General features: G+C 49.6%; 2 protein-coding genes across 3 annotated transcripts in view; one reads left to right on the forward strand and one right to left on the reverse strand.

Moving 5' to 3' along the window:
• Positions 1-359: 359 nt before the first annotated feature.
• ACSF2 (acyl-CoA synthetase family member 2) overlaps positions 360-26,630 on the forward strand; it is a 37,968-nt gene continuing 11,697 nt past the window's right edge. The window contains exons 1-10 of the mRNA XM_074607906.1: positions 360-484; positions 6,817-7,012; positions 8,452-8,580; positions 9,590-9,643; positions 12,747-12,865; positions 13,084-13,246; positions 13,677-13,772; positions 14,671-14,819; positions 15,460-15,551; positions 16,664-16,740. Of these exons, the coding sequence (XP_074464007.1) occupies positions 396-484; positions 6,817-7,012; positions 8,452-8,580; positions 9,590-9,643; positions 12,747-12,865; positions 13,084-13,246; positions 13,677-13,772; positions 14,671-14,819; positions 15,460-15,551; positions 16,664-16,740 (1,164 nt within the window). The 5' untranslated portion in view covers positions 360-395. The remainder of the gene's footprint in view (positions 485-6,816; positions 7,013-8,451; positions 8,581-9,589; positions 9,644-12,746; positions 12,866-13,083; positions 13,247-13,676; positions 13,773-14,670; positions 14,820-15,459; positions 15,552-16,663; positions 16,741-26,630) is intronic.
• Positions 17,991-26,319, reverse strand: CHAD (chondroadherin). 2 transcript variants are annotated; one of them, XM_074607907.1, is made up of 5 exons: positions 26,223-26,319; positions 25,249-26,036; positions 21,449-21,612; positions 21,054-21,199; positions 17,991-18,982 (listed from the first exon to the last, which is right to left on the reverse strand). In XM_074607907.1, exons 2-4 carry the CDS (start codon positions 26,026-26,028, stop codon positions 21,058-21,060), a joined length of 1,086 nt encoding a protein of 361 aa, XP_074464008.1. In that variant the 5' UTR covers positions 26,029-26,036; positions 26,223-26,319; the 3' UTR covers positions 17,991-18,982; positions 21,054-21,057. The 2 variants fall into 2 exon arrangements, with proteins under 2 accessions (XP_074464008.1, XP_074464009.1); XM_074607908.1 differs by lacking the exon at positions 26,223-26,319 and having other exon boundaries at positions 17,991-18,979; positions 25,249-26,098.

The following is a 26,630-nucleotide window of genomic DNA, read 5'->3' on the forward strand; positions in this document are numbered from 1 at the left end:
GAGACGGAAAAAGGCTGATTGGGCGGTATGGGAAAAAGAGATCATGGAGGGGGGAGATACGGGAATGGACGGGGGAGATTCGGGGACGGATGTGCAGCGCGGGGGCTTGGAGGATGGCGGGGGTGGCCGGCGGGGCTCTGTGACGCCAGCCGTGTGCCGTTGCGGGGGTCCCCCGCCCTGCCTGACCCCCGTCCGGCCCCCGCGGCACGGGAAGGGGGGGCGCTTTCTCCGCTCCCCGTCCCAGCTTCCTCCCCCCCGGCGCCGACCGGCGGAAAGCCCCGGGGCGGTGGGGAGCCGTAGCCCCCCCGAGGCGGGGCGGGGGCGGGCCGGGGAGCGCACCGCCCCTGCGTATCGAGCGCCGGGCCGGGCCGCCGGGTCCTGCCGCCGCCGCAGGGATGGCCACGGCGCGGCTGGCAGCGCTGGCCCGCCGCGGGCTGCCCCTCCTGCGCCGGGCGGGTGGGCGGCGGGGAGCCCCTCCGGGCAGGTAGGGACGGGCTGCGGGAACAGGGGCTGCGGCGACAGGGGCTGGGGCTGCTGGGGAGGGAGAGTGTGGGGACAGGGGGTGTGGGCTATAGGGGATGGAGGGCTGTGGGGACTGGGGATAGGGAGCTATAGGGGCAGGGGGCTGTGGGTGAGAGGAGATGGGAGACTATAGGGCATGGGGGCCATAGGAGACAAGGGGCCACGGGGAGAAGGGATGGGGAGCTATAGGGGACAGGGGGGCATGGGGAGAAGGGATGGGGAGCTATAGGGGACAGGGGGGCATGGGGAGAAGGGATGGGGAGCTATAGGGGACAGGGGGGCATGGGGAGAAGGGATGGGGAGCTATAGGGGACAGGGGGGCATGGGGAGAAGGGATGGGGAGCTATAGGGGACAGGGGGGGAGAAGGGATGGGGAGCTATAGGGGACAGGGGGGGAGAAGGGATGGGGAGCTATAGGGGACAGGGGGGCATGGGGAGAAGGGATGGGGAGCTATAGGGGACGGGGCTGTGGATGAGAGAGAATGGGGGCTATAGGGGATGGAGGGCTCTGGGTATTGGGGAAGGGGGGCTGTAGGGGATGGGGGCTGTGAGTGAGAGCAGATGGGGGACTACAGGGGATGGAAGGCTGTGGGGACTGGGGATGGGGAGCTATAGGGGACAGGCGGCTGTGGATGAGAGAGGATAGGGGCTATAGGGGATGGGGGGCTATAGGGGACAGGGGTGAGAGGGGATGGAGGGCTGTAGGGCACAGAGGCTGTAAGGGCAGGGATGGGGGTTCTAGGGGATGGAGGCCGTGTGTGACAGATGACGAGGGCTGTAAGGCAGCTGCAGAGCTCTATGTTTGTCCAGCCAGGTGGGTGGCTGCTTGCAGGGAGGGCAGGTTCAGCTGGAGGTTTCACTCTCAGTATGTGTTGCTGTCCCTTGGCTCCCCTAAAACCCCACCAAAGTGTCAGAAGCTAGGCTGCATCCCCAGGGTCTGCCTCCTCCCTGGCTTCGGAGGGAACCAGGGGCAGGGATGAGCCTTGCGCAGCATATGGAGGGATGTGAACTTGTGCCCAGATCTGAGTTGTCTTAGCAGCAGCAGCTCCATCCTGATTGCAGTAATGTGAAATGTATCACACAGCTTCTCCATCCTCCTTCAGCACTCTGACTTGCGGGCTTTGTCGGGCAGCGTTCCTGTCCTCCTGTGGTGCAGCAGGGTGGCAGGGGGCACTGGGGTGCCAGCAGTTCCGGGACACCGAGGACCTCTGGAGTTTGGGGGGTTCAGGCCAGTTCTTTGCCTTGCTTTTCTTCAAGGCTGCCTCTCAGAGCAAGTTTGTGGGAAAGATCAACAATAGGAGATCAACTGGCTTTGGGAAAAACTTTGAAGGATTAGCTGATAATCAGAGCCTAATGCTCACTGGGAGGTGTGACCCCTCAAGAACTGTGAGGAGCAGCCCTTGTTTTTTCATGCACGGGGTCCGGGTGTTTCTTTTCAGCTGGGCTGAGATTAGGAGTGAGGTGGCTGAAGCCCAAGTATGCGGCTGGGGCTGAGACTGCCATCTCGGATTCCATTCTGAGGAGGTGGTATCAGAAGGGAAGCGTGACAGAGTTCACTGCAGTTTGGGCCCCTGTCTGGAAGCGAAACCAAGGGGCAGGAAGCAAAATGCTTGGAGGAGGACACAGTGTATTCAAAGGAGTAAACTCCTTCTAGTAACATTAAAAAAAGTTTATTAAATTCTGCTCCTAGCGTTAGGCAGCGTTTGTCCTTTTGGCAGGAGTGCAGAGGGGAGAGAGGTGCAGTGGAAAATGAAATCAAAAAGTCTGCTGTAGTAGGAGTCTGCAAGCTCTGGGGTCTTGATCTGTCGTCAAACCAAAACAAACAAAAAAGTAATGAGAACCTGGTTAACTCTTTAGCCAAGAGGGTTTGTTTTAAAGAGTAAAGAAGAGGTAAGGATAGAGCAGAGCAGGGTTAACTTTCACCACCTGTTTATTGCAGTTGTGTTATGTAAAAGACTCAAAAGCTCTTGGTTTGGGGGGAGAAGCTCCTGGTAGACATCCATGAACAAAGGAACTGGCTGGGGAGTCTGTGGACTTCTGCAAGTATGAAGTCTGTAGTGAGGACAGCTCTCAGGCCTTGGGAGAGCAGAGCCATTCACCCATGTGCGGAGGGGATGGCACGGCAGGTTGGGTCAATGTCCTTCAGCGCTGCACAGCGGGAGATTGCTTGTGGGCTCGTGATAGGGGCTGATGCCTCTGCCTTGTGTTAGTCTCTTATCCCTCCTGATAATTTCTGTAGAGACTGGTGAAGAGTTAAAGATGAAAAATTAAGCTGGTTATCTTAGATCAACAACCATAAAATGTTAGTTGGGGCTATTCAGAGATAAATACGCAGAACTCCTAGGATTAGTCGAGAGTTCTTGCTTCAGTCTGATTGTTTCTGCTTGCTGTCATCAGGCAGGAGTGCTTTCTGGGGCTGCCAGCACTGGGCTGCTTGTGGCCTTTCGCACGAGGTGGGGAGGGAGATGCGTTCGCCCTGGGTCTCTGGTGTTTCTCTGTTCAGTTGTGCTGCTGAACTCCAGAGTTAAGGAGTTTTGCAGGAGCAGCTGAGTGCTGAGGCTGGCTTGTTTGGAGGCACCGCAGGCCGTCTTGCTGCTGGAATGTGTTGCTAACAGAAGGTATGAGCTCTCGAAGAGTAGTGTTTAACAGTCTATGCTGAGACCCAAGAGCAAGTGGCGTTTTATTTGCTCTCCTCCAGCTGAGGCAGGGAAATGAGAGCTGCTGTAAGATCAGACCATAGGTCTTGTTTTATCTCCAGCAGTACCAGATGATTCATAGAAAGAGGTGGAGGGTGAATTACTTGTTTTCTGTAACAAAGATTTAAAAAAAAAAAAAAAGATGATTTCTAAATGCTTTAGGCCCTTTCTTTGTAGAGGTCGCCTGATAAATTCTTTCAGATCAGATACGCTCGCTTGCTCTTGGCTGTAGGCAGAAGGGAGGCCAACCCCACGTTTTTTTCTGGCATGATATTGCTGATAATGAGTGTATCTCGTATCTGCCTTGTTCCTTGCATTCCTGACCCCCAGTGCTTCCAACAGCCTGCTGTGTTTTATCCCACACCTTTCACTTCTGCCATGGCCAGGAGATAAGTGATACAGAAATGCTGAAGCACATGCAAACATCAGAGCAGAATTCAGGGAGCTTAAACCAGATAAGAACTGTGAATTTTGCTTTCCTTAATGTATTTGAAGAAACCATATGAGCAAGCGCTTTGAGAAGAGTTAGTGACTCTGGGTTATGAGCATGGGATATCTTAGGCCCTAATTTCGAAACTGCTGATACATTAATTTGAAGATGTGAATGCTTGGCATCTTTGAGAGCAAGCTGTGTGTGTTTTCACTCTGTGAAGGGAACCACCAGTATTTTCACAGTGTTTTGGAGTGCAGGGCTTTGTAAAGACATTTTTTTCTGCTCTTTGATGCTGTTTTATCCCTGTGGTTGGGGATATGGAGGGAGCCATAGCTGTGAGGACTGGAGGTGGAACTGTCATTTGGCTCTGCCTTTGCAACCTGTTGCATTTAGTGTGAAATTCTGTTCCCTGTGAGGTCAGTGAAACCCATTGGCTCTTCAGGCTTGGAAAAAAAGGAGAGGATAAGACCAGAAAGCCTGGTCTGCCTAGTGCTTTGCCAAGACATGACAGTGTAAAATGCCACCCTTTTCATTGGCAACGGTAGAGGGTTGTGCAAGAACCTTTTGAAGGCTGACTGCAGAGAGCAGGAGACTGTTTCAGCTGCACTTCCTGGATTTTGATTGAGTTTTCTAATAATTGTTCCTCCTCTCCCCGGTCTCCTGTTGTGGTAGGGTTTTTGTTTTTCAGTCCTGTGATGGAGGAATATGTTGGACCAAATTTTTTGCTGATTACTTCCTCAGGTGGTATCCCCAGAGGAACGATGCAGTCCGTGCTTCTGTTTAGTTTCAGTTAGTAAACAAATGCTTCTGTTTACTTCCTCCTGCTCCAGCCCAGCGTCAAGCCTGCCCAGCTCCCCGTGACCCCTGAGATGGTGCTCAGGGAAAGTTCTCTGTCCTGGTTTGCTCTTGTGCAACCAGGTCAGTGGCTGCTCTCTGTCCGCTCCAGCCCTTCCCAGGCTGCCAGAGCGGCAGGGACTTCTCTGTGCTTCAGCTGGCAGAGAAACGTGGGGTCTTTAGGGACAGGCTCTGCTGAAACTGGAGGCAACTTGGCTTTAGAGAGATGTGAGTGTGTTTGTCTCCATTAAATGTTTTTGCAAACAGTCTGCGGTTTCCATGTCTACCCTCATGAGTGACTGAAGCTGCTGGTCTGAAGGCACCCTATGGTGATGGGACAGTGTTTCAGCCACCGTTTCAAACAGCAAGCGGCTGTGGCAGTGGCTGCAGTGGCTTTTACTGCTTTCACAGGAGCTTTCACCCATTGTTGGGCTAGGGAGAGCTTTTTCAACCTTTATTTTATATAACCTATATTTATAAAGGCTTTTCTTCTGCAGAGCTTGCTTTCATCTCCTAGTTTATCTGCATGCCTTGCCCAGGAGCTTCCAAGCAATAGAAGATAGTTCAGTTTAGCGCTTGTTCTCCCTCCTCCTCCTCGGGCAGCTTTGATGTGAGTTGCCCAAGAGCAGAGCTAGGAGGGACATCTGATCAGAGCCGGTGGGAGTTGCACAACCCTCCATCTGTCAAAAAGCCGTGGGGGAAGAGGGTCGGGCCATTCACTCAGCTGTCAGAGCAAAACTTCCCGCTGAACGTAAAATCTCGAGACTGAACTCCACCCTGTAGAGCAAGTAACCTCATGCTAAGTTTTGTTTCTCGTGGGCAGGAAAACAAATATTTTGTGGTAAATAGCACCAAGTCTTTGCAGAATATTGATCCCGTAATGAACAGGGAAGAATTGAGTTCAGGCAGATCTTTTTTTTTCCTCTTTGGGGCGGGGATCCCTCCTATTATACACTGAATCTGCAAACTCAGGGCATTGCCTCTAAGCTATGCACCCCACAAGTGTCGCTTCACCCTGTGCTTCCTGGAAGATCATCTCCTCAGGTGGGAATGGAGGAGCTGGGAGCATGGATGGAGGCAGGGAAGAAGTGAGGAGGGACAGAGAAAGTGGGGGGCTTCCCGGGGAGGAGGGCAGAGGGAAGCTCGGAGCAGGATTAGGTGGAGAGAGAAACTGGGGCAAGAACTGCAGCTCTTGGATGGTCAGGAGCTGGGGTTTGAGGGGAGGTCACTGCTTTTTCTGCTGACGATCAGACCGCCCTGCCCACATCTTCTCATTGCTGCCTCTCCTGACTGTGTTCCCTCTCCAGCTTGGCCTCCAGCACAATATCTCCGTGCTCCTCTCAAGGACCCTGCCATGCTATTCCTGCCCAGGTGCTGCTCTGCTGGAACACCTCTCTGCTCTCCTCCCCTCCTACCCTGTATTTGCAGTGGGTGTAGGCGCCTCCACCGTGTGACCCTGCTGTATTATTGCCCCTGCATTTCTCCCCTCATCTCACTGGTAGCTCCTCAGTTTATTGATGCTGTTTTCAGTACCATAAACTCTCTGCGGTCCAGCTGGCAGAGACAGTGAAGCATGCACAGCCTGCTTGCTGTTGTATACACAGAGCATTACTTTGCAAATGCCTCTCAGTTACAGGTCAACTTCTTTGAACTCTTCTAAACAGTTTTATTCTGCAGGATTAGACTCTCCTCTGCAGACCTTTCTGGAGACTGATAAAATGACAGATCTCTCTGACTTTAATTTTAACTTTCTCTTTCTGGGTCATCTGCTCTTTCCAGCAGAGAGAAGCCAGTTGGGGAAATTTCCCTACAAGCCATTTTTATCGTGTTCCTTCCAAGTTATTTGCGCTATTGAATGATGTAGAAAGACCAAATCCAGTTGCCGTCTCTCAGCAAAGTCCATCATCTGTCCAGATATCCCAAAATGTCCAAGGTAGCTTTCACCCCAGGTGAATGACTGTAGGACTGGGCTGTGCCCAGGCTGCAGGGCTGCTGCAGGCTCCTTCCCCGTCAGAGAGCAAGGTCCAGGTTTCCAGCGGAGGGATGAAGGTTCTGCCTGTGGGCACAGGCGGGTCCAGGTGGGTGCACTGGGGTTACTGATGCTGTCTGCATGCCCAGTGCTCCCCCCCGGCTGCTGCACATGCTTTCCAAGTGCTCTCGGAGGTCTTCCTCATCTTGACCCGCTGAAGTGGCTACCCGTGGTTCCCACTGGTGCAAGGACATGCATCGGGTAGTGCTGGTACCGTAAGCAGGTTGATAATCCTTCCAGATGGGGAGAATTGTATTGATGGGTTATATTAAAAGATAGTATCTTCTCCTTTTCTTTCACAGAGCCCTGCACACAGCGATACCCTCTGCCTCCCAAAGGGTGACCAACAGCTATGTCCAGGGGACCTTAGACATTCCTCTTCTTGCCAAAACCATGGGACAATGCTTGGATGAGACCGTCGAGCGTTTTCCTGACCGTGACGCCGTGGTCTTCTGCCGAGATGGGGTTCGGAAGACGTTTGCTCAGTTCAAAGAGGAGGTGAGTGCCTGGTTTGCCCCTTGGAGAGCACAGGTGGGTGGATAGTGGCTTCAGCAGACCTGATGGAGAAATGGAAACAGTTTCATCACTCAGTTTAGGAATGAGCTGTGTCTTATGCAGATCTTCACCCTGGCCCTAAGCAGAGGGTAACAGCTCCTCCCTGGCACCACCGATGGGCGTGTGCTGCCTTTGTCCTCCTTAGAGTCTTGAGATCAAAGGGAGAAGGCAACGTATGTAAAATGCTGAATATCCCTGAATGAACTTTCATACTTAAAAATTATCACTCCTATCTGATGTGTTATAGGCTGGTGTTTTTGTCCACGGGAGAAAATCCATAGTGTTTTTCTGCACTGGAGCAGGCTCCGGCTCTTGTCTTAGTCACTCTGCTCTGAGTGTCAGAGGTCCTGAGAGTGTGGAGGTTTCTAGTCCAAGCACAAAGGCACCTGAGCGAAGTCAAGGGCTTGGTCTCAATATTACATAGAAAAACAGGTGTGGGTAAATCTATGCATGTGTACATATACATGCATATTGCGTACAAATATATGTCTATATGTATTCTGAATGGAGGGGCAATATTTCAAGCTAAGTACTGAGAAAGTTTCTATTAAAGGTATGATATGATCTTGGATAGGAGGAATTGTTTTTTGGGGGTTTTGGTTGGTTTGTTGTTTTGTTTTTGTTGGTTTTTTTGGTTTGTTTTTTTTAGATTTACTAATGTTTTGGTTACATCCATTCAGATAAATAAGATCAGCTGTGTTTACCCTAATTTTAAAGAGTAGGCTGTTATTCAGAACTAAATCAGAGAATAGTTATTCTTCATATCTCTTACAAGGTAGAGTTCATAAATTCATTTGAGAGCATAAAAAAGCTCTACTAACTTTCCTGAATACCTCAGAATATTTTTACATGCATCTTCACACAATAAAGTAGTCATGTTGATACAGTGGCTGAGTTCAAGTTAATGAAGATAGGAACCCCAGACTGGTCAAAAATCACTTGATACAGTTTCCTTCACCTGAGTCCATCTCCTCCGAGTAAGCGATATGCCAAAACATTGGCAGATCTAATGGTGTAGATGGGCACAGCATATGGGTAAGGCTTAGTCCTAAGTTGAGTTGATGAGGAGGTAGACACTTAGTCATTGGGCAAGAATTAATTTGCAACTATTTTTACATCATTGCTTATTTTGGCTTCCTTCCTGCTTTCTTGTATTGTTCCACGCTTCTTATTTTTGTGCTTTCAGTCGACCTGCTAAGCAGGGGCTGGTCTGTGCTCTGTGGCTCAGAAGATGCTGCTGCTGACAGACTGCAGCAGAGGTACATTCTGTCCATTTTCAGCTGCGAAGACGATGCTTTTCCCCCAGAAAGCAGTGCCTGGAGACAGATATCCCCCACTGCATCCTGTGTGTGATCCTCAGGCTCTTGTCTGGTATTTTACAGGTGGACCGGGCAGCTGCTGGGCTTCTGGCTCTTGGCCTGAAGAAGGGCGACCGGCTGGGAATGTGGGGTCCCAATAAATATGAGTGGGTTCTCATGCAGTTTGCAACTGCCCAGGCAGGAATCATTCTGGTAAGGAGTTTGCTGTGTCTGGGATTTTAGCAGTCTGCTGGGAAAGGAAAGGGACACAAAGAAGCAATAAGAGATACTGGAGAGTAAAGTTTTGTCTCTTTTTTCCGTGCTCTTACTGAATCCGGTATCTAAAGAAGATCTGTGAAGCCCTCTGCGTCTTTGTCCTCCACTATGTAGGAAATCAGACTGCAGAGGAAGGAGGAGCAAGAGACGGACTGCTGTGAAGTAGCTTGTAGCAGCTGATGATAGATGGAGACGTGCTTTTGCCTATGGGACCATTTTTATGTAACGTGCTGCTGTCCTAAAGCTACCAGTTATTTAGATCCCTCCTAAATAGGACCTGTATTGCTTCATGGTGCAAATGCTCACTTAAAAATCTAGTCGAAGTTGTGTATCCCCCAAAGCCAATTTTCATTTGAGAGTATGACATGGCACATTCACCAAAACATGTCTTATTTAGACAGTGCACCATGGTAAGGACAGCCGTCTACCTTCCGTTTTCTTCATCGTGGCTCATCCCGGTGTCTGCTAAGACACAGTGACAGGGTGGATGAGCATGGCTCAGTATGAACCTGGTGGTGAACTCAACTCCAGTGGGCAATACTGCTTCCATGGAGAATTGGACAGGAGAAAGCTGGTATTTTCATGGTTGTCCGTTAAGAAACCTGACTTGCTCTTGAGTTTTGAGTCTTCAGTTCAGTGGATTGAATGTCTGCCTGGGAGACAGGAGGTCTGGTTTTGGTTCCTGAAAGTCTGTTGTGACCATCTGACCTCACATAAATCTCTTTTCTGATTGTTTTCTTTTGTGGAAACACAGGATTCCACTATTTTTTCTGGAGAATGTGAAATCCCTGTAGTGAGGAGCTCTTAGTTCTATGTGTTGGAGAGGGGGAGAGGCTTTGAGTGGAGCTTGGCCCTGGGAGAACTCTTCTGTTGGAATATGTGTTAGGGGAGAGGGTTTTCAAGGCAAGTGTAACTCTGATCAACTTTCTTGTTTCTCCCTCTTAAGGTATCTGTGAATCCAGCCTACCAGGCCCTTGAGCTGGAGTTTGTCATCAGGAAGGTTTGTATGGCACTCGCTGGGAATGCTAATTGATTCGTTATTAGAGCACATACAAGCAGCCGTCTGTTAAAGGGGATAGTGGGGACACAGTACGGATGGGCTTCTGGTTAAGCCCTTGGGCATATCAGGGAGAGCTGGCTGCAGAGCAGGGCTGGTGGTTGCCGTGTGGAGGGAACACCAACCCTCAGTGACCGCGGGGATGAAGCTGCAGTTCAGTGGTCATGTTTGTTGATACTCCCTTTGGCTGCCACCCTGTCTGTTTGATGGAGGCTTCTGCAGCCTTCTCATCCCTCTTTGCTAACAACCATGTACTGCCAATATGGCACGAGTAACAACCATACTTGCCAGCAATCAATTACTAGGGAACGAGGAGAAAAAAAAAAGGCAAGACTAAATATCTGACCCAGGGGCTGTTCTACCCAAGAAGCTGTCAGCCAGGACAGCAGAGACTCTGTAGTAATACAGCGTGAGTGCAATCTCTAGAGGCAACATCTGTCTTATGTCAGTTCTGAGTTTCCCACACTCACGCTCCATCCTGCCTGGGAGGGAGAGCACTGCCCGGCTGTCCTGCCTGCCTCCTGCTTGGGGCAGAAATCACCATCTGGGATTTTAACCTTGAAAGTAGAAAGGAGGAAGGCTCAGAAAGGACCAGCCTACTTGGTAGCTTGATTTTTCCTTCTTAGATGTGTCCTAGGCCTTACTGTCCTTGGGCTTAACCTGGTTTAAGTCCTAGGTATTGCCACTGCTTGACATCTTTCTTCTGTGGCTGCCTTGGCTACTTTCGTATATTGGCCTGCGTTTGAGTTTGCAATGTGCAGCACAACAATCAGTTTAAACTGTTCTGGCTCCTCAGCTCCAGTAGTGAGGAATCCAGGCTACTAAACATTTGATGACTAGAAATTAATCCTAGGATGAAGCAGCTAACTCACTCATCTGTGGTTTATTCAGCTTTAAATCAAAGGCTGATGTTTACAAGAGTTGGAACCTTGTCTGGATCTTCTAGCACCATCCAAGTTCTGGCTTTGCTTAGAAAGAAGTGGATAATACCTAGCAGCAGAGACTTTTCTCTTGCATGAGGGACTCTGTAATTTGGTTGCTGGGCTGCAACCTGAGTTCCCATTTCATCCTTCATTTAATCCTCTTAACGGTGGTCTCACCGGTTGTCACTCCTGTTTTCTCATGCGTTAGGATTGAACACAGTGCTGCGGTGAAGCTCATCTCTTTCAGTCTGGATGTCCTCCTGCTTCTCTCACCAGGGGGAAACGTAAATGGCAGTACTTTCCTTTTTTCCCAGTGATACCCGTCTTTTCTTTTCCTTTCCATCTCTGTATATCAGGTTCTGCTTTGATTTTTCTTCTCCAGTGTAAATCTGGAGTGTTGTTGAGGTAAAAGCAGAAATGTGCTTGAGCTCCATTGGGGGTTACTCCTGTCTCATCCTCCCAGGTTCGCTAGTGTTCACAACTTTCCCATGTACCTTTGGCACTGGGATCTCTGGTGTCCCTCACCCCTCTAATTAATTGTTTGTGTTTGTTTATTTGCACAACAAAACCCCTGAAGGATTCAGGCCTTTGTCTGTTGGATCCTGTCAGCCTGCGCAGACCCCTCCTTGCCCCATCAGGTTCCCTCACTTTCATATATACAGAAATACACGCTGAATAACCATTCCTCTGATTCCTGCTGTATTTCCAGGGCTTTAATAAAGCAAACTGTTGTCAACGCTTATATGGCAGGTCCTTTGAAGAAGGGTCTGCTGCTGAAGAAGGGTTGAGACCAAGTGGGAGATGCCCAACTAGAGACCTTTATCTCGTATAGCATCTGCCCTGCAAGCGCCTCTCCTCCCGTACAGTCTGTTTTGCAAAGTTAGTACAACCAGAATAGCCGTTTGAAAGAACTAATAGTAAAAAGTTACAAAGGCCCAAAACATCCCAGAACACACTTCGTCCTCTGGGTTCTGGGCAGACTGTTCCAGAAAATAGAGCAAATGTTTGTCTTCCTTTCTGACAGACCCCAGAGGGTACTTACAAATAATTTATTGGCGTAGCCTTGGTGTCCTTATTTCATGGACCTTGGGAAAATAATGAGAACAGCCGAGTAAATCATTTATGTAAATAGTTTATTTGACAAGAATGTGGTTTTTGGAAGATGAAAGTAGTTTGCAAATCTGGGTCAAATTCAGCAAATCTCTTCTGCTGAAAAAGCAATAGAAATTCTTGGAGTAATTAAAGCACTTTGTTTCAGGAGTATATAAAGGTTGAATGAAAAATGTTTTAATTTTCAAAATAGCTAATGCTTTAAAAAGAGGTGGAAAAACCTTATGAAACAGAACACCTTAAAAAAAACTCCACAACTTGGGTTGTGGCTTGACCTGAGAAGCAGCCTTTAGGTTTCCTTGTTTTTCCAAAGTTCCTCAAACATCTTCATTTCACATCAACTCAAAGGAATTAATTTCTTCATATTTTGGGACTGGGTTTTTTTATGAGCGTTGTCACTCCTAATCTGAAGAATCGGTCATTTGCCTTGTGCTTGCAATGAGGAGTGTTGACCCTGGGAGGAGAGGGAGCCTCGGGCTGCAGCTCTTCTCTTTTGCGCAGCAAAAACCAACCAGCCCATCCCAAATGGAACACCGGGGAGGAGCAAAGCCCTGGCTGCACACCTGGATCAGAGCTGGGGGTCCTGAGCGTGCAGTAACAGCACCCTGCCCTGCGCTGATGGGGTTTAATGAGTGCACAGCTGTAAGGGCTGGGTTTGCGTTTGCTCTGGGTGTATCTGCCTGCTGGAGGCATGTCCCCAGCCCTGGGAGCGTGGCCGCTGCATGCTCGCTGTGCAAAGACCTGTGTCATGCTCTTTAGTGAATCTTTAAACCGCTGCGCACCATGGTTCTTCCTAGAAGGAGTTAAAAATCTCCAGGTTTAGTCTGGGGAGAGCTCATTGTATCATGTGCTTACAGAAACAAGCCATGGAGAAAATCCCGGTGCGGCGTTAAAGGCTAACGCTCGCTGTGTGGGGTCACAGGGCTGTGCGCGTTCCTGTGTCGGTGGGGACTGCTCTTTTCCTGAACATCAACACGACGTGACTTCTCATGAGTTTCTGTCTCCCTTTGCAGGTTGGCTGTAAGGCACTGGTGTTTCCCACTCAATTTAAAACGCAGAAATACTATGATATTCTAAAGCAGTCATGTCCCGAGCTAGAAAAGTCCAGTCCAGGGGGAATAAAGAGCAAAAGGTGAGTTAGGAACATCTGGTGCCTTTGCACTGATGCCTTGTGTCCTCTCAGCTGCACAACACAGGCTCTAGCGGAAGAAGGACCTGCACAGGGTCGCCCCTGAAGAGAACACAGTGTTAGGTTGTGCTGGAGGTTTGCCCAGAGCAGTGTGTGCTCCTTGAATCCAGGCAGTTTTCTCCTTGATCCGTTATTGCTGATGGTATTTTTCTTTCCACCAGCCTTCCTGACTTATCCGTTGTCATCACGGTGGACTCCAAGCTGCCTGGCACCTTCCACATGGATGAAGTGATGCAGGCCGGGGACAGCAGCCATATGAAGCAGTTAAGAGCCGTGCAGCAGACCCTCTCCTGCAATGAACCCATCAACATCCAGTTCACTTCAGTAGGTGCTTCTGCTTGCTCCGTGCGTCGTGGTTGGATTCCTCACTGGAGACACAGGGAAAGATGTGTGCCAGGCTGAGCATCCCATTTCCTTTGCCTCCTGCCCTCTGAGACCAAGCCCTGGTTCCATCTTCTGCTGTAGGATGGAGAAAATGTTCTAGCATTTCCCCTTGCTTCTTCCATTCTTGCTGCTCAGCCCTTTCTTGAGGGCTAATGGAGATGAGAGGGTGTCCAAATGAAGTTGGACCGTTTTTTTGTTTGGTTTGGGATTAAGATGCTTTTAAAGAAGAAAAAAAATAAATCTCCCAGGTCTGAATGGAGAATGAAGTGCAAGATCACCCTGGAGTGTTCCTGGGAAATCGCCCCTGGGAGGACACGTAGCTCATCCTCGGAAAAGGTGGCATCATTGCATAATGCCCTGTGTCTTTCAGGGGACAACGGGAAGCCCCAAAGGAGCCACCCTCTCCCACAGGAATGTAGTGAATAACGCCAATCTGATCGGTCTGAGGCTGGGGATCACCGAGCAGGTGGGTCTTGGTGGGAACACAGTTTGGGGTGGTCTCCGCTACCGCAGAGAGACCATGGGTGTGGAGAGCGTTGGTGCTTGCTCAGCAGAAGGGCAGGGTGTTTTTCTGCAAATGATATTGAGGGGATACTCTTGCATAACATTTTTCATTTCAATGGCGTTTCATTGCTGTTTCATGTGAAGTTTTTTGGGGGGAAAAAAAGGTACCTTTCTGTGGGGGGAAAACCGTGAAATCAGTCACTTTATATTTTGGTGAATACTCGTTTCAAGTAATTACGAGACTCTGGATGTTAGCTTTGAATTATGTTGAATGAGACTTCAATTTGTTTTACATGACTTCATTTCATGTCATGTATACAGTCTCGTAACTCTTATCAGGGTAGGACCTTCCTATTTGTAGTTTCTTTTAAAAATTGTTAAAGGCAAATATTTTCTTTTGAAGTTCTGAAGGAGTTATTTCTGATACAACAGCTTTGATCTGGAAAAAAGATGGGTTGTTTCAGTCAGGCTTTAGAGCCTTTGGTGCTTTTAAAAACAAAATTAAATTAATAGCATGTGCTAAGTCCTGCATGTTTCATGCCTGGCATAGCACTACCACTCTTCTGTCCTGACATATTATAAAATAATGCCTGAGCAATACCATATCAAAAAGTCCTGCCAAGAAAAGACATTGCAAAATTACAGAATGAAATTTTGACATTAAAAACTTCCCAAAGCGATTTTTATTAAAGGCGGGAAGCATCAGCATTGTGTTTCCACCAAACGGCAACACAGATGAGTGTCAGATTTCCAGCAAGTTTTCAGTGAATCAGGGAAAGCTCCTCTGTTCAGATCTTTGCTCAATAGTCACGGACTTGGAAGATCTCCTCCCCTCACGCTTGCCTTTGGCTTGATCCCAGGACTACCGCGTTTGTGTCCCCGCACCCCTCTATCATTGCCTGGCGTCGGTGGGAGGCTGCATGGTGATGGCTCTGCACGGGTCCTCCTGCATCTTCTCATCGCCGAGTTTCGAGGGGAAGGCCACTCTGGAGGCAGTGTCTCGAGAGAAGTGAGAGTTCATTTGTGTGTTGCTACGGAAGATTTCATTGCCTTCAGGCGATGCTTTCTTCCTTTGTCGCCTGCCAGGCTGTTGCCCCCGCCCTTCCTTCCTGGGATGGGAGAGGCAGGTTTTCTGGGGGACGTACTTGCACAGGCACTTCAGGAGCCTAAATCCTGCCTCTTCAGCTGTGCTTGGGAGTTTGTCGCACTTCTGTTCCCACAAAATAAGGGGTCAGATCCCTGTAGGGCTTTGGCTGGAGAGCGTAGTGGTGTCTTGGCTTGCTATGGCTGGTGTGTTTTTACACTTAACCACCTGCCCTCCTTCTCCAAGTGCAGCTCTGCTGCTGAGATAGTTGCATTTCCAGCTTGTTCTTCACGTGTAGCTTGTAAAACAAAAGAGCTATCATTGTGTGTGCATAATATGCGCATATATATGTGTATCTATATGTATTTATATACATACCTATGTATATGTGCACTGATGAAGAGCATGTCTGCTGTGCCTGCGTCTGGGCTGCTGCTCTGTGACCCCGTGTGCAATGGGATGGGACAGGATGGGACGGGACAGGATGGGATGGGGTGGGGTGCTGGGCTGGGGCTGCCCCCGGTTCCAGCTCTGCAGCTTTTCCTTTTCTCTCCCCTTCCTGAAGATGCTCCTTTCTACACGGCACGCCAACCATGTTTATAGACATGCTCTCCCAGCCGGATTTTGACTCCTACGACCTATCAAGTCTCCGGGGAGGTAAGTCTGACAGCTCAAATGGAAAAATCCTGAGAAACTGGATATTACTGGTTTCCCACTGGGAGGCTGTATTAAGCTTTGCAAGCAAAGCGCTCTTCTGAAGGGAAGAGTTTTGTTGCATGAGCCTTGTGTTTCACTGTTAATTTGATGCTACATTTCCTTTCCTTGGGATTTCCTTCAAGAATTATGCATTTTTAAGATTTCTTTCATCTCAAAGCAGATTGGGGAAGGACCTTTCTGTTTTATCTGGTAGATGGGGGAGCTGGGAAGCCTGGTTTCGCTCGACTCTCGTCTCACCAGCCACCACCGTGTGGCAGCAGATGCTTTGTGTGCTTTAGGCTGGTGCAGTCCCTGAAGCAGAGCCGTGATGTCTCTGACCTAAAGTTTCCTACCTGTTTTTTGAAGTCATTCATCTAAATACTGGAGAGGGTGTGATAACGTGTGCTGGAGCTTTCTCTCTTGTCACAGACGGCCTCGGAAATAGCTGAGCCCAAACGGGGAGACCATTAGCCCTTTTGAGGCAATAACAGCACAGAGAGAAGACTGTGCTAGAGCATAAAGAAACATTTAAGCAGATCACCTAATCATTTCTGCTATGTGAAAAATGATCTTGTCCCATCTTGTTCCTCAGCAAAGCCTGTATATTACCCCGCTCTTTTGCTCTGTCGTCCTAGGACAGAACAGGTGAAAATGTGATCTGCCCTCTCCCGAAAGGGGTGCTCTGTGCAAGGCAAGAGGAAAGGTTTTTGATTTTATGGTGGTGGTGATCGATGGGAGTGTTTGTCCTCCTAAAAATCTGTGCCTCTTTATGCTCTGAATCTTTCCTTTTGGGGAACTGCAGTTGGACTAGGTTTCTGCTATAGAGTTTATTTTCTTAACGAGTGAACTCTGCCAACCCTTAATTCATTCAGGCAACCTGGCCTTGCGGCAGCCTTTGCTTCTAGAATAAGTAGGACCTGTATCCATAAAAATAGAAAGTATTTTGACAGGAACCGGTGTATCCCAAAGGTCTTGCCAGCATTTAAATCTGGGAGTTCAGAACCTTCTGAGGGACTGCTCCTAGGAATAAATAGATGGTTTCCAAGACAGGCATCTTTTCTTCTTTCTTCCAGGAGTCATTGCAGGTTCTCCTGTTCCACCTGAGATCATGAAGTTAGTTATGACCAAGATGCACATGCCGGAGATTGTGGTGAGTTGTGGTTGCTGTGACTACAGCTGTAAACGGTGTTTATCATGGTGAGATCCTGAGTTTGGGCATCTCTGCACCGCAGCAGTGCTGGAGCTGCTGGGATCAACAGAGCTGGAGCTGCTGGGGTCAGGCGTGATGGGACCGTGGGTGTGAGGCCAGGCTGAGGAGGGAAGGTGCAGAGGGGCTGGGAGGAAGAAGGGGGATTCTGCCTGGCTGCTGGTGGAGTGTCTGGGGAGGAAAATTTTAAGAAGAGAAGACGTTGCATTCAGTGTCACAAACTGAGTTTCTGCTGGTGCATTTTAAAGCTTTTATAAACCCTTCTGTTGTACATGCTGCAAGGATGAATGATTATGGAAGAGGCGTTGCTGGTTTGTATCGGTGTGGGTGGATGCATCTTGCTGCAGAGCTGTCAGGTTTCTTTCACCATCCTGGGCTGCATGCAGATGTAAAGCCTTGTTGCATGCTACGTGTCTGAGTCTGAAGGTGGGAATGGCACCATCCACACGTGCAGCACCAGGTATTGCATTACCAGAAGTGCAGCACTAGTCGGACCACACGTGCTGCTGCTCCATTGCATGTCCCTGCATCCTTGACCCGTGCAAGAGCATCAGCACATCCTGCATGTGGAGGGGGACAGGCCACTAGCGAGGGGGTCAGTGGCACTTCAGGTGACATGTTTTGTAAGCAGGTTTCGTTTTACTTCAACGGAAATAACTTTGGTGCCATGCTGCTTGCAAATGCTGAAGAAGCAGACTGTTGCAATGGGTAAATACGCGGGGCTGGGAGTCAGATTAGGCGTGTTATTGTTGGCAGACCCGGACTGCACCAGCAACCAGGGTTTTACAGGGACAACTGTGTTCTCTGCCGTGGACCAGGGGAGTCCAGGGCATCTGTCCTGGAGCCATCTCAGAGGCGGCCAGGGTTTTTTCCTGGATGAGATGCTCTTAATGCCGAGCTGAAAACAGCAGGGACAGCCCTGGTGCCATTGCCCCAACTCTGTCAGGTGACAGCTACCTATTTTTATAGTGGACTTGAATTTGGCCTCACAAAATATTTTCAGACACTACTGCAAGTGCCCAGGACTCATTAGGTGTCACATGTTCCTGCTTTGTAGAGAGAGAAATAACAAAACCTTCCCAGACAGTTGCTCTGCCCATAGGATAAAGAGGATTAAGTCTATATTTGTACCACTGATCTCGTGTTACTTCTGATCCCCCAGCCCTCAGACAGACACAGGGAGACTTGTTGAATTCATCTTTGCAGCAAGAGCTTTATACAGAAGATGTACATAATAAAATATACAATTTGATTTCTATATAGGAGACAGAGGAGTTTTCATCCTCTTAAAGGTCATTTACACTCAGTTACAGAGGAATAAATATACATATATTTATATAACTCTTTAGGATTAAAAAACACAGTTAAGTTGCAACTGTGGTATTGTACTAGCCATGACAATAAACCACAATCATCCTGGTGTCCTGCTAGATCTTCTGGAGTATGGGCAGAGAAGAGAGGAGGGATGCCCAAGCCAGGCTGCACAGAGCACACCTCCTCTACAACGTACATGCATCTTGGTAGACCCCACAGTGTGGGAGGGAATCCAGTCTTCAGATGGCTCCAGTTCTGGGGTTTCCCAGTACTGCTTCAACTTAAAGGATTTCTGGCCGACTTAGAGAGATTGCTGCCTTTTGGCGTGAAAGGGCAGCTCAGTCTCAGGGCCACCGCTTCTTGGTCATTGCTTCACCTATTCCCCTCAGCCCTGGCCTGCAGGGATCCCCTCCGTGGGAAGGCAGAGGAGTCTCTTTGCATGGGTTGAGACCAATTTTCCTGATCAAACAGCTGGGGGAGGGATGATCCTACCTTCCCTCTTGCTTCCGCTCCACTGGAAGGGGAGAGACACTGACCAACTGGTTGACCGGGGACGTGGGTTATGTTGCCTCTGGGAAAAGATGACTGTGTTTTACCGGCAGGATCTAGGTTAGCTTGTCTTAGTATGGTCATGCATAGTTTAGTTTTTAAAAATGCCTCTTTTAAAATATATAGATGTCGGAAAAGATTGAAAAGGTGGATTCCATCCTGCGATCAGCAGAGAAGCGGGGATTCGGAGGAGGCTGGAGGTGTTCGTATATATCAGAAATGTTTCCTGACAGATAGGAGAAGCTTAAGGAAGGATTCAGAAGTCAGTAGTTTTCTGATGGTTGAAGTGACCAGTCACCAGGACAGGCCGTACCAGGGCCTGCTAGGGGAAAAAAAGAGAGAAGGCCACGTGTTTTAAGGGGATTTTTCAAGCAGATCAGTAAACTTCTAGCATTTGTCTGTTTATTTTTACAATGAGTGAATGAAGTCCACGCTTGAAAGCGAAGAGTTAGGAGTCAAGGAGCCGTTACGAGTTCCCACAGTAGAGGACATGGGTTAGTCCTGTCTCTGACCTCTTCTGCCAACTCGCTATGTGACTCTTGAGTATCTTCCCCAAAGCGTTGATGGGCAGTGAGCACATTCTTCATAAAGGAAGAAACTCAAGAGTAAAATTTTCAAGAGCAGTGAATTATTCTGGTGCCCCAGTTCTGGAAATCCAGGGCAGGTAGATTTTTAGAAACTGTCAAGCAGCTTTTCATCCGCAATGTGGTCAGTGACCCAAGTCACTGGTCGTCCCTGAAATACAGCCCCCCCCCCATAGCTGACATCTGAGAAAGCTGCTTGGCTCCGAGGGGTGCACGATGAAATCAGAGGTACTTCATATTCCTTGAAATCATTTTCACCACACTGGAGCGGGTTTGTGTGCCTGCGTTTTGGCTCTAACACCTGAAGGTACTGAGCTTTGTCTTCTGCAAGACTGGAATAAGTAGTTTTCTATTTCATTAACACCTGTAAACCTGTTTGAGAGAGCTGGATGAAAAGTGCTAGAGAAAAACCAAGTATTATTGTCATGGTTTTCTTACTCTCGTCATGGAGGAGTGAACTGAAATTGAGTTCAGGCAGGGAGAGAAGAAGGTTAAAAAGGGCCAGACCTGTAAATAAAGTATATTTAAGTATTGTGGTTTAGAAAACTGAAGTTTTTCCATCCTAGAGCGGAACTTTACCCGCCCTATATGGAACGACTGGTATTTCCATCTCTAATCCATAAAACCTCTGGCACTGCAAGAGAAATAACCACTTTAGGAAGGCGCAGAGCAGCTGGCATCATCCCTGACATTTTGGTCATAAATTTACTTTCTCCATCCTGTTATGCATATCCTTAGTGAACTGGGGACCAAACGGCCACATCTGGGCTTTGGGCTTCTGCCTCGTCCTTTCTGTTATGAAAGGGCACAGTGACAACCCTTGTTCGTACAGTGCAGTGCAGGGTCACTGCACTTTATTTAACAAATGAGCAAAGGTCCCTTTCCCAAGAGCTTACAAACTTGCAGGCTCATCCAAAGTCCTTTGGAATCCATACAAGCTCCAGACCTATTCCTGGGATGGGGAAAAGTAAAACACTTGGGATGGAGTGATGACAGTTGTGGCTTTTTTGCTACTCTTTGCATTGAATTTAGTACTCTTGGTAGTTTCCAGTTGTGGAAGGTGTTTGTGTGATAGGTTTTCACAGTTGGTGTTTGGGTTGGTAGATGTCAGCAAGCTCATTGCTGAAGGGGAAGTCAGCCCTGTCTCTGAATCACCTTCTGGCCCAGAATGCTTTATTCAAAGAATATTTGCTGTCTCGAACCTTCCTCTGCTGGGACACTCATTTGAAGGCATCAGCCTTTGTTTTTAAATACCTGAGTGTCTTGGATGGGAATTGCAGTTGCTGAAAGGCAGGTGCTGGACCGAGAACTGCTCCTTATGGAAGACAGCTATTTTCATACGGGCTGGGCAGCCTGGGGCCAGATTACCCAGCAACGTCCTGCCCTGGATTTCAAACCAGACTCGGAGGACCTTTACTAGGGCAAAAGGCTGAGCATCTCCAATTGCTTAGAAAAGTAAAGCGTGCGTGATCCCAGCTCAGGGTAGGAGTGGGCTAAATCCACCCTTCTTTTGGCACTTCATTACAGATTTCACCCTTACTTGCTGCCCCAGGCCTGTCTTTAGCCCCGTGTTTGTTTTACAGGGTTGACTCCATCCCTGTTGCTCCAGGCAGATTTTGGGCTCTGGGAGACCATAGAGCCCGGTACTGCCGGGAGATGGAGCAGCTCTGAGGAGGGGGCATCGGTGGGTGAATGGATGAGATGTTTTGAACCAAACCCTAGTGTCATTAAAGTCAGAGGTAAAGTCCCTGTACCTTTGGTGGCATCAGGGGGTTTGCTTTAGGTCTGAAGAAAAGCGAACCATCTTACGTGTTTAATGGCGGCTTCCCTTCTTGGACCTCTTGGTGGGGAGCTTGCAGGTGCGGAGGGCCGGGGTGTCTCTGATGGACTGTCCCCGATACTGCGCGGGTGTGGAGCAGGTCTCCTCAGTGCGGGTGCGATTGCCCTTCAGCCACCTGGGACACAGGGAGAAGGAAGACCAGGAGTTTACAAGAGGTACAAACCATCACGGACAACACTCATACCATGAAGGGAGAGGGCAGGCTGGGGAGAGAGCTGCTGAGCACCTGTGCAGCCTTCAGCAGCCTCCTCTTGCCTGGCACAGCTTGGGAGGGTGGCACAGCTTGGGGGGGGGACCCTCCCTCGGGGGACCCCCAAGGAGACCCCAGGGAATGCGGGGAGGGAGGGGGAGCCTGGTGCCATACTTGCGCAGATGTGCTAGCTGGCAGTTGCAGTGCCAGGCGTTTCGGGAGAGCGTCAGCGTCTCCATTTTGTCGAAGGGGAAGTTGCGGGGCAGCTGGGTGAGCCGGTTGTTCTCCAGGTGAGCGGTCTTCAGCGCAGTCACACCGGCAAACGCGTTGTCTGCAAACTGAAGGACAAAGGTTTATGGTAGGAACACTGAGTTAGGGAAGGGGAGCTGAAAACCTGAGCGCCTCTGTTTGACACTTTAAGTGGTGTAAGCATAGAGGGAGCAAGAGAAGGAGCAGTGGACGCGGGTCCTGGCTTGCTGGAAGCCCTGGGCACCTAAGAGAGGCATCAGGCTGGTAGGTTCATCATGGGTGATGGCATTTCATGCCTGAAAAGAGATACATCCCAAATCCATGTGGGATTGTCTTTGCAGCCTCATCCCTAAATAAAGTCAAGTCTGGCAACCCCCTTTATTTTTGAGCCATGCTTCTCCATTCTAAATGAAGATATTTTCTGGGTGTATTCCTTTCCAAGGCTGGAAATCCTTCCAGCGGCTGTTGCCTTGCCTGTCCTGGAACGGCTGAAGGAGGGAGTGTTTGTGGCGTCTGAAGGGGCTGTAGACTTTGGCAGTGCCCGGGGGCTCCGAGTGGAAAGTTACACTTGGCATCTGAGCAGTGTAGAAATAGAGGCAGGTTTCCAGCATCTCAACCTCCTCTGTTTTTTTTTTTTTTCTCCTCATTTCCAGTGGGTTGCTTGCAAGGGATGCAGCAAGATTTGTCTCTTCTCAATTAACGGGCAGGCTTTAAGGGAGGGCCTCCCTTAAAAAAGCTGCCAAAGAGAGGAGAGAGGCTGTAGACCCAGCTCTGCAGCCCCCTCCTGTCTTCATTGAGGTCTCATCTCTGCCCGTGGTTACTCAGGTAGGAAAGCTTCTTCTTGAAAGCAAACCCCTCAACGCAAACTTTCTTGGTGGTGATGAATTGGAGAGGGGATCATTGACAAAGCACAAAGCTGCTCTTGGCTATGACAAACCATTTCTCCCCCTTCTCAAAGCAGGGGAAAGGTCTCTCTAAAGGGTGGAGAGGAGACTCGCTAGGTCTACCAGAACCCCCCAGTCAAGGACCTGTACACCCATTTCTGAACGGGAGAAGCTTTCACTTCAGACGGGACCATCAGGGTGTGTTCACGCTCTCTAAGCTGAAAAGCTTGACAAAGGAAATGCGCTATTTTAAGCTGTGAACTTTTGTCATCTTCCAAATTAAGCAACATTGGATAGGATTAGAGCTTAGCTAAGAGACTCCCAGAGTACTGTAGCTGTTGGACACTCAGCGGTGCTGGCCTCTGCGGTCCAAAACCAAGCTGACCTTGGTAGGTTTTACAGTGCTGATAGTGGAGCTGCTCAGAGATGCTGGCACGCCGCGCAGCGGGGCGGTAGCCTGGCCACGTTCTGGTTTGGACAGTGGTGTACTGTCTCAGCTGCTCATTCCTCTCCTGGCCCCATGAGAAGAGTTCGCATCTGCTGGTAACAGCTGCTGCGCTGCCTGCCAGAGCATGCATTTGTAAAGAAATCGGTGTTTTTCCCCTTATTTAGATGGAGGATTGCTGCTGTAATTTATTTTGCAATAAATATGCAGAGAGGGGTGTATGTAAAGCAGATTACAGGATCTGCTTTGCCTGGTTACTTGTTGATGTACGCGGTACGTCCTGGCCCATGCGACACAGCCCTGTGGGTGACTGGTGGGGGTCCATGATGCTGGTGGGGAAGGGGAGCTCTGAGCTGGAGCTGCAGAGCAGCCCGAGGGCTCTCCTCCTCCTGTGCAACTGCAGTATAGGCTGGGAGATCTTCGTGTGCCGGGGTTTTGCACTTGATCAGCTGGAAAAATCTTGCATCCGTGCAGGGAACAGCTAAAGACAGTATTTTTGTGAAGGAGAATGAGCTGCAGTCAAGATGCCAGCGACATTTAAAGCATTTGGTAGTGATTTCCGAGGTCGTGAGGCCTCTATGATTAAATGTCTCCTAACAGTGCAAAAGTTCACATGTGGGCCATTTGGATATGAGGCCTTTGAGGATTTGAAGAGAAAATTCTGAGCTGGGATGGGAGCTTTGTTTTCCTGAAAAAGAACACAAGCCCTAAAACTGCAGAAGCCACCCCTGTTAGCGCAGATCCTGTAAACTGGTGTCTTACCGGGCTGTTGGGGAGGAAAGGAGGCATCTGACTGCAGAAGAGCCCTTAAAGATCCTGTCCATGGGTGGTCACGGAAAAAAAGAAAGTCTTTTTTGCTGGATAGAATTGTTAACCTTTGCTTTTTGGCCAATCCAAGGACACTTAATTCCATGGAGCCCCCCAGCATCATGGGTTAGTCTAATTTCTTCAGCGCGTAACTTGGGACTGTAGCGTCTCTACAGCTGGTACAACATTTAAGCTGTAATTTTTGGCTTGTGTGTGATGAAAGTGCCTTAAAACTGAGTCTACAGAGGTGCTGTGACAGCATGTCTAAGGTCTTGCCTAGCGAGGTCAGTAGATTGTTTTCAAGGGCTGAGTTTGCTTACTCCCATCCTGGAGAGGTTAGTGCTGAGAGTGGACAAGGGCTCAAATACTGACTAAATGCTACTGAGTTGTTTTAGGTAGTGTTGTTCTCCACCTGGGCAAGCTGTAATTCCAGTTTTTGAGCATTTTGGGATGCTGTATCCCCTTGAAAACTCTGGTGTGCTCTATTCCTGGCAGCTTTCAGGTGACCTGCTCCTCCTCCCTGTGAAGCCCTCTGATTTGCTCTTTGTCACTAAGAAATTCTCTTTTTCATCACATCTTCCCACATGTGGTGGGTGTTGCTTTGCCGTGAGGTCCTAGCCCACCTTACCTGGATGTCCTTTGTCTTTGGGCTTCCTGGCAAAGCATCGTCCCAGGGAGAACTGCTCTGCTCCACCTGCAGCACCTTTGCTTTCCAGCCTCGTGTTGTGCACCTAGGACAGCAGGGTGCTGCTGCTCTTGTACTGTGCTTCTTTCTGTTCTTGCACTGCCTGGCATTGCAGAGGTCCTAATGCAAGTGATTCCCTGAGCGTGATGCTCCTGCCCATGGATCATGCTTCCTCACAGGAGGAGGGGGTTGTTTTGCCGCTCGGGATACCTGAATGTCCCTCCTCCTCTCCAGTGGGAACAGGGCCCCTTTGTAAGATGCTGCGAGAGTTCCTTTTGGGAGAACATCAATAAACAAACCTTTCTTTATGATGTGTAAAGTTGGAAGGCGTGGGGGGAGGTGAAGGTGAGGGTCCCTATGCCTACCTGTCTGCCCGGCGTGGGTAAGAAACCGCTGCTATTCATAGACCCTCATGAGAAGGCTCCCCCTCCCAACCTACAACAGGTACCCAGGCTGGACGAAGGAGGCAGAGCAGTTCAGCTCTGCAAGGTGGCACTGCGCTTCAGTTCCTCGAGTACGAGGCAGACGCTGGCCTCTCATTCCACACCTTGTGCCTGGGATGATGGAAGGTTCCGAATTGTCCTGGAGCACCCCAAGTGCCTTTCTCAATGACTGGTGTCACCTCCAGCTTGGGAGGGAATGCTCTGCCTTTCCAGGGAGTTCGGTCAGCTCCAGATAATTTGGTTTTGCATGAAACAACTCAACGGAAGGGTGGAGTACTCTCTCTCATCCCTCGTTTGGGCCGTGTCAGGGATGTTATCAGCTGGCCAGTGCCTCGCTACCTGCAGACCTACATCTTCCTTCTCCTCTGCAAGGGAGGGACAGCAAACCAAGGGCTTTGTAAAGGAAAAGAAAATCAAACTGTGTTTCTCCTCTGGAACACATGGAAAGAGAAAGGACTCACCTTCTTCAGCTTCATGTTGTCCAGGTGGAGTGTCTGCAGGTATCGCCCGAAGGACTGGAAAGCGTTGTCAGGGATGACTTCAATTGGGTTATGAGAGAGCTTCAGTTCCTCCAGCACTCTCAGCTTACTCATTGCATTCACGGGATAGCTGCTCAGCTGGTTCTTGTCCAGGTGGAGGACAGCGAGGTTTTCTACGTCCTCCAGGGCCCCAGGCAGGAGGTTGGTGAGGGAGTTGTCAGAGAGGAAGAGCCAGCGCAGGTCTTTAGCCCCATTGAAGACCCCTGGTTTCAGCTCCCGGATTTTATTGCTGCCTAAGTGCAGGATGAAGAGGTTGACAAGAGGAGAGAGGAGCCCTTTGGGCAGGTCTGGGATCTTGTTCTTGTCCAGGTACAGGTAGGTGAGATCAGACAGGTCATCGAAGGCTCCTGGCTTTATGACACTGATCTGGTTGTCAGTGAGATAGAGGTAGACCAGGCTCTTGAGCCCCCGGAAGGCTCCGGTTGAGATCTCCTTGATCCTTGAGCTCTGGAGGTGCAGGGACACCAGCTTTTTCAAGTCGCGGAAGCCGTTGGTCGGCAGGACGGGGAAGTTGTTCTTCTGCAGGTTGAGAAGCCGCGTTTGCTCAGGCACCTTGGGGATCTTCTTCAACCCCACGTTGTCGCAGATGACATGCTGCAGGTCTCCACCGTGACAGTGGCAGCTCGGGGGACATGCCTGCACGATGGAGGCAAGACACACCAGTAGGCTGAGGACACCGAGGAATAAGCCTGACCGATTCATGGTCAGATCTGGAATTAGTGTGGTGGGAAGAGAAGCAGGAGGAGGAGGAGAAGAGAGATGGGTGGGAGAGAGAGAGTAACTGGGTTTGCAGCATGCTGAACACAGCCCTATTTATAATGTTATTAAAAAGCAAAATCCCTTCCCACAAACCGCAGGCAGCAGCCAGTTGGAAGCAACTGACTTTGGGAACTTACTGTGAGCTTAACCCCTTGGCACCAGGCAGAGGAGTGTCCGTGGTCCTGCCCGGCCCCGCTGCCGAGGCAGCTGTGCAGAGGTAGTTTTCCTCTCTGCACCAGGGAAGCAAATGGTCAGGCAGAACGAACGCAGAGCTGCTCTGTGGGGAACCTCGCTGGTCCCTGCTGCGCTGAGCGGGGCCCGGGTTCATCACTGGGGGGGAAGAACAAACTGCTTCAGTTGAAGGGCATAGCAGGGAGCACTGCTCTGCTCTGCAGCCACCTCGTGCCAAAGCTTGCAGCAGCCCCCTGGGCTGTATTTAGCCTCAGCTGGTTTGGGGAGAAGCACCTTGTCCCGTTATCACAGACGGAGGTTTCGGGGGGGGTCTTGTCTTGCTGTTTCAAAGGAGTTTGTCTGAGCAGGGATGG

The sequence above is a fragment of the Larus michahellis genome, chromosome 14, assembly GCF_964199755.1.
Source record: "Larus michahellis chromosome 14, bLarMic1.1, whole genome shotgun sequence".
NCBI lineage: Eukaryota > Metazoa > Chordata > Aves > Charadriiformes > Laridae > Larus > Larus michahellis.

What these genes read in the sequence shown, in the direction of transcription:
- CHAD (XM_074607907.1), bottom strand. Translation starts at nt 26,028, where the DNA reads ATGAATCGGTCAGGCTTATTCCTCGGTGTCCTCAGCCTACTGGTGTGT. An exon ending in ACAACATGAAGCTGAAGAAG is followed by an intron (nt 21,613 to 25,248) that starts GTGAGTCCTTTC and finishes TTTGTCCTTCAG; the next exon opens with TTTGCAGACAACGCGTTTGC. An exon ending in CAGCTAGCACATCTGCGCAA is followed by an intron (nt 21,200 to 21,448) that starts GTATGGCACCAG and finishes CCTGTGTCCCAG; the next exon opens with GTGGCTGAAGGGCAATCGCA.